Source organism: Chelonoidis abingdonii, chromosome 1, assembly GCF_003597395.2.
Source record: "Chelonoidis abingdonii isolate Lonesome George chromosome 1, CheloAbing_2.0, whole genome shotgun sequence".
In the NCBI taxonomy this organism is placed as follows: domain Eukaryota; kingdom Metazoa; phylum Chordata; order Testudines; family Testudinidae; genus Chelonoidis; species Chelonoidis abingdonii.
The window spans coordinates 73,702,200-73,714,092 of NC_133769.1; the positions used below are offsets into that span (position 1 = coordinate 73,702,200).

At 44.4% G+C, this 11,893-nt stretch overlaps 1 protein-coding gene across 1 annotated transcript; it reads left to right on the plus strand.

Annotated features, from left to right (window-relative positions):
* Window positions 1-1,841: 1,841 nt before the first annotated feature.
* Window positions 1,842-11,893, plus strand: LOC116831058 (glioma pathogenesis-related protein 1-like). Its single transcript, XM_032790806.2, has 6 exons — window positions 1,842-2,133; window positions 3,088-3,333; window positions 6,039-6,151; window positions 8,757-8,839; window positions 9,861-9,887; window positions 9,984-11,893. Exons 1-6 carry the CDS (start codon window positions 1,954-1,956, stop codon window positions 10,229-10,231), a joined length of 897 nt encoding a protein of 298 aa, XP_032646697.1. The 5' UTR covers window positions 1,842-1,953; the 3' UTR covers window positions 10,232-11,893.

Below are 11,893 nucleotides of genomic sequence, written 5' to 3' on the forward strand. Positions count from 1 at the left end.
GTGGGAGACCAGGGTTCAGTTATCCCTGATGGGGAGGACAACACCTTTCAAATGGGTAGAAAGAAATGCCTTACCCAGCCAGCACATTCCTCACCGCCTGCTTCTATGGCAACTTCTGTTCACACCCAGCAATGTTGATTTTCACCTCCAGAGAGAGAATTAGCACTCAAGGCCACCTCTGGCTGCTTTCCCTATTGAAAGTCTCTATATTGCCTTCTGCCACTGGGCCCAACTTCGAGACCTGCATATCAGGGCACGGTTCAGGGTCACAAAGGGAAATACTCTGGCCAATGGCATGAGGACAATTGCTCAGCAAAATGGGGTGGAAGCTGGTCAAAGGGTAAGGAAGAGAAAAGCGGAGAGGCAACAGGCTGGCCTCCTGTCTGTTTTCCTTTTGTTACGATTTTAACTGTAATGGGGAAACTTGAGAAATACCTGTGGCCATAGGTGAGGTAGGTGGCCACCCCAAGAGCACAGATCTGAGCATTTTCCCCTGAGCTGCTGTGTCACCTGGTGGCTGGTCGTGATCATATTGTGGTTAGTACTCTGTGCTGTTGCTGCAGCAAGTGACAGCATTGCTTTTAGTGGTGGATCTTCTGACACGTCTAGTGGCTCAGGCTGATTCCGTCCATTTTCAAAGAGCCAGCAGCTGGTCCCTAGTTTCTCCTTGGTAAAGGAAAGTCAATCTGGTAAATCCATCAGAAAAAGAGTAGCAGGGAAGAGTAACAGGAATTCTTCCTGAGCACCAACATTCAGAAGCAGCATATTCCATCCTGGAAACGACTGTGTTTCGAATGTCTGGCCACCACGTGTTGAAAGGAAGGATGTGCAGGCCCGAGAAGCTGCGGCCCTCAAAAGGCGCTCTAAAGCTAAGGGGCTTTGGCTGAGTTTGTGGAGTGTCTGAAGCGTGGAAGGGTAGAAAGAGACAGTTGTCAGAGGAAGAAGGTGCTGAGCTACCCATTGGTGAGGGAAAGGTCCAGGCAGGTATTGTCGGAGGAGCTGTGTAGCCCCCAAAAGCGGCCTGCAGCCAAAACCTCTGCTGTCATCCATGAGTTTGCAAATATTGTTTGCACTGGAGATAGAGACTTCTTCCCCTCCCAGGAGACCAGTGGCCATGTTGGGGATCCCTGACAGTTCAGAATGGGGTGCTTCTCCAACCAGACCATTATAGACACTGTAGCCAACCATACCATTTCTGGGGAATAAAGTCAACATAGCCTCCGTGCTGCCTCAGTGCTGAGGCCTAACAGTGAACCTTTGGGCCAAATGTACAATATTATGCCCTCCCATTCACAGTGAGAGAGGGCTTCTCTAGAAATGCCTGGTGTAAATACGTGGCCCTCCTCTAGTCACCTGGAAGAGTAGGCCTGCATAAACATTAGCTAATTCTGCTAATACCCCTATTGGTTAAGCACTACCCACAAACTGACAAACCACACCAATTTCTGAGATTGGGGTCATGAAATCCAGCACTTCCCATGGGATTCTTCTGTAAATCAGAGGGCAGCATCACAAAGCTCCTGGAGAAGAGATAGTGCCTCCTTGATTTCCAAAGATTAGCTGACCTAGGGATCCCAGCCACATTTCCTCATTTGTAAAGAAAAATAATGTGACATGAGGTCTTGTAGGAAGGGATTGAACTGTGGTCTCATAAAGGTAAGACGGCATCTTCCATAGAGGGCAACTTGATTTTTTCTTTTTAAATTAAGCAACACTGAAGTGACAAACCAGTTCCCTTACTTTTGTGTTGAAGCTGCTGAAGCAATTCATTTCCTGTTATCACAGGGGCAAGAATCAGCATGATTTTGTCTTAAGAAACTGACGAGCGGAAGAGAGAACCCAGTTTGAAACTGCACCGGCAGAGTACTTTGTGGGAGGCAAACAGCACCATATCCACTTAAGAGATTCTTCGTACAAGGTTTTGAGAGAAATCGAAAACAACAGTTGAGAATCATGAAAGTCAGATTGTTCCTTGGTGTTTTGCTATTACTAGACCTTTTAAGTTCCTGTTATTTTTATAAGTCAAATACTTTGCCTGATATAGAAGACGCACAGTTTATTAAGGAGTGCGTGAATGCTCATAACAACTTTCGGTCCAAGGTGAATCCACCAGCCAGAAACATGCTTCACATGGTAAGGAGACCTTCACCATCTATTTGTAATGGAAATTGGATTGTGCTGTTGAATTAATATATTTGCCTTGTACTTTTCTGACTAGTTCTGTGAATATTTTAGCTACTTGTTAGTAGTTCACAGTAAATACCAAAAAAAAAAAAAAAAAAAAAAAAAGGCAATTAATGATTATAGCTGGGTACAGACTTGTTCAGTCTTCCTCATTTGGAAGGTGAGTCCTTCATTTAAGACTGGATTGCCAAGTTGCAGTCCTGCCTGAGTCAGGAGGGCATTGCATTGTTGTGCTGTTTTCAGGAGAAAGAGAGGGACCAAATAGACTTTGAGTGCCCTTGTAATACTGGCACAGCTTAGTTCCCCCACTGTCCTGGCTCAAGTGTGTGGGACAGCATGCTGACGTATCAAAATTAAGGCTCTTCCCACTTCTTTCCCCTGCCCAGCCACTCCTCCCCCTGGTGACAGCAGCTACTGTCCTGTCACAGCCACACACACAGTCTGATGAGTGAGTAGCTTGAGAAGGTAAAGAGGCTTCTTGTGACACCTAATCCCTGTGCAGGTGCACAGCTGAGCTCATGACTGAGCCCTCACTGTTTAAAAGCTGCCTTAAATTAGTTCAGTTATGGAGGGCAGAATTTGCAGCGTATTTCAATAAGACACTTAGAATTTCTCCCATTCAGATTGTCATAGCTTGACAGCACATCAGGGATGAGTGCACAAATATTAAATGTCTTACAATATATGAGGGACAGGCAGGAAAGAGGGGATTTTGTAGTGAAAGGGAACGAGTGACAGGATTTTAGGGAAGACAGGTTGTGCGGCAGGGAGACAAGCAGAGGAGTCCAAGATCATAGGCCTGGAAGGCAGGAAGGATTAAGAGAAACGTTTCTGTTAAAGACATTTTGAGTTTGTGCAAGTCACTGCATTTCAAGTAATTTTCATGTCTTTTTCATTCTGCAGTCCTGGGACGCTGCTTTAGCTAAGAGTGCCAAAGCATGGGCAAAGCGATGCCACTTTGATCATAATGTCTACCTTAAAATACCAGGAAAAGTGCACCCTAACTTCACTCCAGTTGGAGAAAACATCTGGACTGGCTCTCTCTCTCTCTTCTCTGTGAGTGCAGCTATCCGCAAATGGTATAATGAAGTCACAGACTACAATTTTGAGACCCTCTATTGTGCAAGGATGTGTGGCCATTACACCCAGGTGATTCTTCTGTTTCCTCCATCTTAATTTCAAATGAGTTGGGGTCTTTGAAGAGGAAAAAAACACACACACATTTTGCCTTCTACATGTCTTTGAAGAGAAAAAAAACACACATTTTGCCTAAATCACTTACAAAATTGTGATTTACAAAGTGTGGGTTAGGAGAACTTTGTGCTAAAAAAATAAAAAGGGAGAGTCAGGAGGATGCTGTGCAGCAAGAAACTGACTGGCCTTGGTTTTGGTGTGGAGAGAGAGCACCTCCATGCAGATATTCCTCTGCCTCTCTGGGGGTATGTCTACACTACGGGATTATTCCGATTTTACATAAACCGGTTTTGTGAAACAGATTGTATAAAGTCGAGTGCACGCGGCCACACTAAGCACATTAATTCGGCGGTGTGCATCCATGTACCGAGGTGAGCGTCGATTTCTGGAGCGTTACGCTGTGGGTAGCTATCCTGTAGTTCCCACAGTCTCCCCCACCCATTGGAATTCTGGGTTGAGATCCCAATGCATGATGTGCAAAAACAGTGTCGCGGGTGATTCTGGGTAAATGTTGTCACTCATTCCTTCCTCCGGGAAAGCAACGGCAGACAATCATTTAGCTCCCTTTTTCCCTTGATTGCCATGGCAGATGCCATAGCATGGCAACCATGGAGCCCGTTTTGCCTTTTGTCATTGTCACCGTAGGTACTGATGCGCTGACAGAGGCGGTACTGCAGGCTACACAGCAGCATTCATTTGCTATTCGAAAAGGTAGCAGAGATTATTACCAGTTGTTCGGCACCATCTGCTGACCATTGTAAATTGCGATGAGATGTGTTACAGTCGTTCTGTAACGTCTGCTGCTGTCATGGGTGCTCCTGGTTGGCAATTAGCTGAGGTCGGCCGGGGGCGCAAAAACAAAATGGGAATGACTCCCCGAGTCATCCTCCTTTATGGTTTATCTAAAATAATAAAGTCAGACTGCTAGAATATAGGGCAAGTGTACTAGAGAGCCAGGTGCATCAGAGAACCCGAGAGCACAGCCGCTCCGTGTCAGATCCGCAGAAATGAGTGAGCTACATGCCATCACGGGGGTCGCCCCCTGCAACAACCCCACCCGTTGAGTCACCTTCTCCCACAACCTTTCTGGGCTACCCATGGGCAGTGTCCCCTTTGTGTGATGAAGTAATAAGAATGAGGAATAGCAATACTGACTTTTCGTGCGATAAGTGAGGAGGAGGCAGCCTCCGTGCTGATAATCCCGGCAGGGGACATTAACGGTAGAGGGGAGAGGAGCGCCAGCATCCCACTGCTTGATAGGCCAGGGAGTACAGAACTTTTCTTTACACAGGAAAGGGAGGGGGCTGATAGAACTCAGCCCCTAGTTGCTATGATGAGGACGGTTCTAGCTTCTGTACCATCTACCGGGAATGACCAGGAGTCATTCCTATTTTTACCCACGCCGCGCGCCCGACCTCACCTGAGCCGCCGGAGGCACTCACAGGCTATGATGACGATGGATAGCCGTCATATTGTACCATCTGCCACTGGAGAGGGGAGGTGAAGGATGCTGCTATTTCATTGCGCACACCATGTCTACCGCCAGCATGCAGTAGTTTAGGGTGGGACATTAAAAAAGTCAGAAAATTTTTTCCCTTTTCTTCATGGTGGGGGGCGGGTAATTTTGATGATATATACCCTTAAACCCCTGGACACCGTGTGTGACCTACAGGCAGTGGGCTCAGCAAGAATGCATGCTTTTTGGAGAACTGCGGGGACTGTGGGATAGCTGGAGTCGTCAGTACCCCTCCCTCCTCCATTGAGATCATTGATTCTTTGGCTTTCGTAGCGCTTGTTCCACAGCAGTGTGCTATTTGGCCTCTGTCTATCATAGCCGGAGGACTTTTTCAAATGCTTTCTCATTTCCGTCTTTTGTAACGACTGTGATAGAACGATTTGTCTCCCCTACAGCGATCAGATCCAGTTATTCCGTACGGCATGCTGAGCTCTTTTTGGATTTGGGACTCATCGCCAACCCCATGCTGATCAGAGCTCCATGCTAGGCAAAACAGAATGAAATTAAATTCGCGGGCTTTTCCTGTTTACCTGGCCGGTTGCATCGAGTTCGGTTGCTGTAGATTCAGTACAATGGTGATGTGGGATACCGCCTGGAAGCTAATACCATCGATTTGCGGCCACACTGACCCTAATCCGATATGGTAATACTGATTTCAGCGCTACTCCTCTCGTCGGGGAGGAGTACAGAAACTGGTTTAAAGAGCCCTTTATCTCGATATAAATGGCCTCACTGTATGGACGGGTGCAGTGTTAAATCGGTTTAACGCTGCTAAAATCGGTTTAAATGTGTAGTGTAGACCAGGCCTGGGAGAGATTCATGAGATGGCTGGTTCTGGCATCTAGGGCGAACTCAGTGAGAGGATATTTAGATTTTTCTCCTTTGTCCTCACAAGCCCTGGGGGATTTTTCTGCAGGAGGGGGATGATCTGAGTCTAAGAAAGATTCCAATATAACAAAATCACACACCAAATAGTAAATACAGGAATTCTTCATCTAAATGGCTCCCTAGGCTGTAACTAATGCTTCTGTGGTTGCTGTTACAAAACACACACACCTTCAATTACTTGTTTCTTGTTGAATATCATAATTGCAGTCTCTGGGTAGTCCTGGAAAAGTTTAATGTATTTTGGTTTTCCTTTTAGGTTGTTTGGGCCACAAGTTACAAAGTTGGCTGTGCAGTTCAGTTCTGTCCTAGAGTTACAGGTTTCAAAGGACTCACCGATGGAGCACATTTTGTTTGCAACTATGCCCCAGCGTAAGTTGATATTTTAAAAGATCCCAGAGCAGGTGATCAATTCCACTCTGGCTGATGTTTGGAGTGGTCCAGCCAGAGAGCTGCACCCAGGTTTCCTTAACCTGAGAAACAGTTGCCTTTGGTATGGAGGCATAAAAGGATATGCCCATCATCTCCTCCTCTGCTCACAGTCTGCAGAATAGCCTTTTCAAAAAACTGATTAGAGGTTATGCAGATGCAGAAGATATAAAAACTGCACCGGGGGAGGTCGAGGGGGGGCAAGTGGAGGGAGGAAGTAAACCAGTTTGAAATGCTCTAGTTGGCAATTTGTTTCACTGTGTCCCTCTCCATGAGGAAGCCAGGGTTGAACAGTGCACTCGTTTTAGTACAAGTTGGCAAATTGTAAACTAGCCAGTGTTACAGCATTTCTGACAAGGGGTAAGCGTGACTAATTTCTAATAAAAATATACCACCCAATCACACCTATGCTGGGCATGAAATGAATCCACCCAGGAGGGAGATCTTTTATATAACTCGGTCCTCAAGCGAAAAAGAGGCACAGTAAGTTCTGTGGCTATTCTGTATTTCCAGTTTGATTATTTATTGGGTCTTTATTACAGGAAGGCAAGAGAGAGATACTGCCCTTCACTTTAGTATGTGTTGGCTAGCAACCCAGTAGTCATGGTTTTTTGTTGTTGTTTCAGTCTGACTATTCTATTGTACTTCTGGTTAAAACCACTAAAGAACCAATTAAAAAAAAAAAAAGTTACTTCCCCACAAAACCATTTTAGGTTCACCCATTGCTAGCACACCAAAACAGATACAGTCCTTAACACTCCTTAATAATCTGCTAAGAGCCAACAAAAGCTCACTTCCTGAGAGACTTCTTATTTCCTCCACACTAGCTCTCTGTTTCCATAACAATACCTGTCTAATGTAGTTCCAGTTGTACCAAGATCTGTACAATTATGTAAGTCTCATTGCTGTCAATATGCTAAAATGTGTACAAAAGGGGGCCCTTCACAAATATCATTTTTAATGCAAAAAAAGTTAGTAGTTTAAAGATAACCTGCAAGGGATTTTTTAAAATGGGGTTTGTGCCCCTTTTAGCGTCTTGATAATGTAACAAAATTACAGAGTATTGTATGTTTAATTGAAAAGCTGTGGGGAGAGCAGTTTCTGCTTTAACTCAAATCTCAGGAATGTCACATTTGTGCTTCTTTGATTTTGCTGGAAGATTTGTTGGAGATCTCAGCTGTGTATCAGTAGCTCTCGTGTACCTATGAATGAACAGGAGTATTGAATCTTCAACATAGTTCTCCTTTTTCCCAGCTGTTTTAGACATTGATAATAATTAGGTGTTGATAAAAACAGACAAGCAAAAACCAGTTTTAAACGGACCTAATGTTCTTTCCATCTTAAAATCACTCAGTTTTTAGTCTCATCCCGCTCATAGTCAGGAGTCCTTAGAGGACCCAGAATTCAGAGGTGCTTTCACGTGGGTTCACACATCCCACCCCTGAAAAGTGAGCCTGCTGCTACCATCTCTACCAGTGTGGCCATCTCTGCAGGTACACTCTGTTGCTGCTGCCACTTATCTCCACCACTGCTCACCTCTGCCGCCGCTTGCTGCTCACTTGCGGCTCACTGCCGCTGCATTCTGAGGGCCAGCCCTGCTCTTAGTGATTCACTGGGTAGCAGGGAATCTCTCAGCTGCTGCCTCTGTGGTCTTTCACCGCAACACTGTTCCCACACCAAACATAAGACTAAGCCACTAGAACAGGTCATCAAGAATGTCAGCCATAGTAACCACTGAACAGAAACAAGGACTTTCAATTGAGTCCGGTCATTTCTGTCTTTAAACACTGGAGTGGGGAGGGGAGGATCAAATGCTGTATATAAGACCCTTTGGGTAGAGTGCATATCATCAGCTGAGAACACCTGTCATTGTCCCTCTCATTTTCACTGGGATTTGGCATCCCTACCCACTTCTTAGCAAGTGAGGTTCAGTGTAAAGTGACCCAGTCTATCAGGGCATGCTAAGTACAATGCTGATGCCCTTTACTCATACAATAAGGATAACGTTTCATTGCCCCGCATTCAATACTGAAGTGAATTGTAACCCCAAACCAGCCAAAACCGGGGGAAAAGGGAGCAGTTCTCCACCAGGCTAGCACTGCAATCCTGCTACAGCGCCACTCAAACTTTGCAGCTACTGTAAATTCAAACTCCAGAAATAAGATAATTTCCATTAAAGAAATACCCTCAAGTTACTGTCTTCCAGAACTGTGGTATAAATTCTTTAAATAAAACAGGCTATAATAATACAGAGCCAGATTCCCAGACCCTGAATAGCACATTGCTTTCTAGGAAGTCCCATTCATTTAAATAGGATGAGTCATGTGAGTAGCCCCCAATGTGAGTGAGAGATTCATAGTCTGGACCAAAAGAAATTTAAAAAATAAAAATCAATTGTTTTAGAAAGTTACATATTTCTGGGTTCAGGGCTGCCCCCCCTCCACCGCCCCGCCCCAGAATACTCTTATATGATTGTAACAGTTCAAATCACATGATGTATTTAAATTCTTCCCCCAAAAGATTAAAACAACATTTTTCTGCTTTGCAGTGGGAATTATCCAACACAGCCTTATAAAACAGGAGCAGCATGTAGTGACTGCAATGGTGAAAAGTGTGTGGACAAGCTCTGTGGTAAGTGTAAGGGAATCTGCTAAGGGCATTCTGTGGAAAGCAAAGTCGCACTAACCAGGCTCAGGAGTGCTCCAACCACACAAATACCTAAACCTTTAGATTTTTGTTTCCTGGCTGTGAAATCCTGCTGGCATGTTTTGCAATCCATGGCATCTGATGTCACAGACTGTTGCATCAAGGGATTACCAGAAACATTTCACAGAATATGAAAAGAATTTTCAAACATTTAAGGCTAGATCCTACAAATATATCCACCATTCTGATATAGAGTATGACTGACTTCCATGAGTTATGCCCAGTCAGATCCATTTACAGGATTCAGCCATTAATGAAAATTGTTTCTGTGCTAAATGCTTCCCCCACACCCTGCCCAGTGGGGGTTTTCAGCACAAATGTCAGTCCTTATTGCACTTTCTAAAGTTATGTAAAGCCAGGACTTTTTTAAAACAATAAATCCCACCTTTTATATTTGGGGTTTCCCTCATCTCTGTGATACCAATTTTATTTACTGCATCTTACACCATTTTTTTTTTAAATCAGTTCACAGTCAGTGCCAAACTTTTAGATACCCCTCCGCAGGGGGTACAGTTTTGTTGACACAAGTCATTTTTGTAGGACATTTGGAAATCTATCTGGGGTGTGAGTGCAGATGCAATCAGTGAGTTAGTCATCTAAATGGCATTTGCTGCTCTTCTCTTGTGCCTTTCACATCATGGGTTGCTTTATATGATTTGCTGAGTGATCTGGCTCAATTCCCTGCCACTTTGGCTGAAAGTGGGTGATGACCACATTTTAACTCAACAAATCTCTGTAGAAATTTGCAGTTGTTGGTCTTCGTACTTTAGCACTCTTATAAAATTGAGGAGGATCCTTAAGTATTACCTGCTGTCCAGACAAGGAGAAAACACAAATCCTAGACTGTTTTTCAGAATATCATCAGCACCAATGGGCTATCCATTTTTCACTGATAAATAAAGCTGAACAATAGCCATATTTACATTTCTTTCTTATCTCTCACCAGAAAATCCAGAACGTGAGACATTGAAAAGTACGTATCACAATCGTATATTGTTACTTGAATTATTTAGAGTCTTCTACATATCATATGGCTTGATAAATACATTATCTTCTTTTTGTTTTCTAGGTTACTCCAGTTGGTATCCAGACTGGGACATACCTCCACACCCCAACCCCTCCGGTGCTCCACACCCCAACCCCTCCGGTGCACCACGCCCCAACCCCTCCGGTGCTCCACGCCCCAACCCTCCACGCTCCTCATGTGACCAATACTGTATTACTGTTTTAGTAGTAAGGTTACTGTTTGTGTTACTGATTTTTGGTGCTGTCTTACTAGTGCAATGGCAGTATCCCCAGATATTTATATATGAGTAATCTCCATTTGCCTCCTATTGTCAGTGTACATAAGCATTAGTACCAGCCAGTTTTCCTGGGCTGCTCATAGTTGTTTGGGACGAGGAGGAGGAGGAGGAGGAGGTGTGCATGTTAACTATTCAATCAAAGCCAGAGATTTTGTACCTCTCTGCACCCCAGGCGTACCTCTTCGTTGTCCATTCTTTTCCCTAAGAAACACCTGAGAACTTAAGGCCAGAAGGTGGCAGCTTTAGACATTTCACTATAACTGCCTTCTCCTAACCATCACCATTGTCAAGTAATGATGTCCCTTAAACACATCATGAGAATCACCCCAGTTTGCTGCTCCAGGCCAATGGGGGCTGCGGGAAGCGGCATGGCCAAGGGACATACTGGCCACCACTTCCAGCAGCTCCCACTGGCCCAGAACTGCGAACCACGGCCAGAGGGAGCTGTGATCGGCTGAACCTGCCAGCGGGGCAGGTAAACAAACCAGCCCAGCCCGCCAGGGGCTTTCCCTACACAAGCAGCATCCCAAGTTTGGGAAACACTGGGTTATAGAATAATGGGAACTCCCCTCTTACCTTCTATTTCTGCCCCCAAGCTGTTTTTCCATACATAAGGTTTTAATAAATGTCAGCACTGCCATGAGGCTCTTGTCTTGCTCACTTGGCAGCCTCTGCTCAGTCACTCTGGTGCTGCTTCCAGAAGTGTTGATTCAGCACAAGGGCACAAGTGGGACTGCAGCAGAGGTAGGACAGAGAGAGGCCTTAAAAGACTTATTACCGATGGGTTGGATTTGACATTAAACTAGCAACGAGCTTGGATTAAAATAACCCCCCAAGTCCCTGCAGTTCTAGTTGAGGGGGTGGGGACAGGGAAAGAGCAGGAGAGGTATCTATTTAATACACAAACACTGAATTACATACCAAATGGGCTATACATGACATTACTCACCTAAAATGTAAGCCACCACATTGCAAGCCCAGTGTTCTTTTGTGATACCAGACTAGACTTAATGGTCTTATATTAGGACTCTGGCAATGGCCCATATCCAATTATTTACAGAAAAATAACCCATTATGCGCCTGGCTGATTGTGCAATGCTTTATCCCAAGAGAAAAATTCCTCCCTGGCCCCCAAGGCAATCAGATCGAGCTCTGTAGTATGACATTTGGCTGCACTTCTCATGCTGAGCTACGGTACAAGTATTCTCAAGGATCATAAAATTAATGATAGTCAGTATTGCCCTTCAAAAATATAGATACAGCTAAAGCATTGTTCTGTTAACTGTCTGCAGCAGGGAAATGCAGAGTTTGATATTACCCTGAAAAAAGGAATATTTCTTTTTTATTGGCTGTAAATGGATTCTTCGCCAGTCAGAGAGAAAACCAAGGTTCATGGTGGAGTCTCTATCACTGACAATTTTTAAATCAAGATTGAGTGTTTTTCTAAAAGTTGTGTTCTGGGAATTATTTTGGGGAGTTCTATGGTTGGCTGTTTTATATGGGAGGTCCCAATGATCTCTTCTCACCTTGGACTCTATGAATCCATTGAAGATACTCATGAATTGTTACTGCTACATCTCTGAAATAAGAATGACAATCACACAGCTACAAAAACAGTTTAGTTGTGTTTGTCATATATTGCTTTTGTATATAATAAAGAAAATCTGCCATTTAT

Excerpts from the sequence above, each read along its gene's own strand:
- LOC116831058 (XM_032790806.2), top strand. The coding sequence starts at position 1,954 with ATGAAAGTCAGATTGTTCCTTGGTGTTTTGCTATTACTAGACCTTTTA. Across the intron at positions 8,840-9,860 it reads GTGTGTGGACAAGCTCTGTG|AAAATCCAGAACGTGAGACA; the intron begins GTAAGTGTAAGG and ends ATCTCTCACCAG. Across the intron at positions 9,888-9,983 it reads AGAACGTGAGACATTGAAAA|GTTACTCCAGTTGGTATCCA; the intron begins GTACGTATCACA and ends TTTGTTTTCTAG.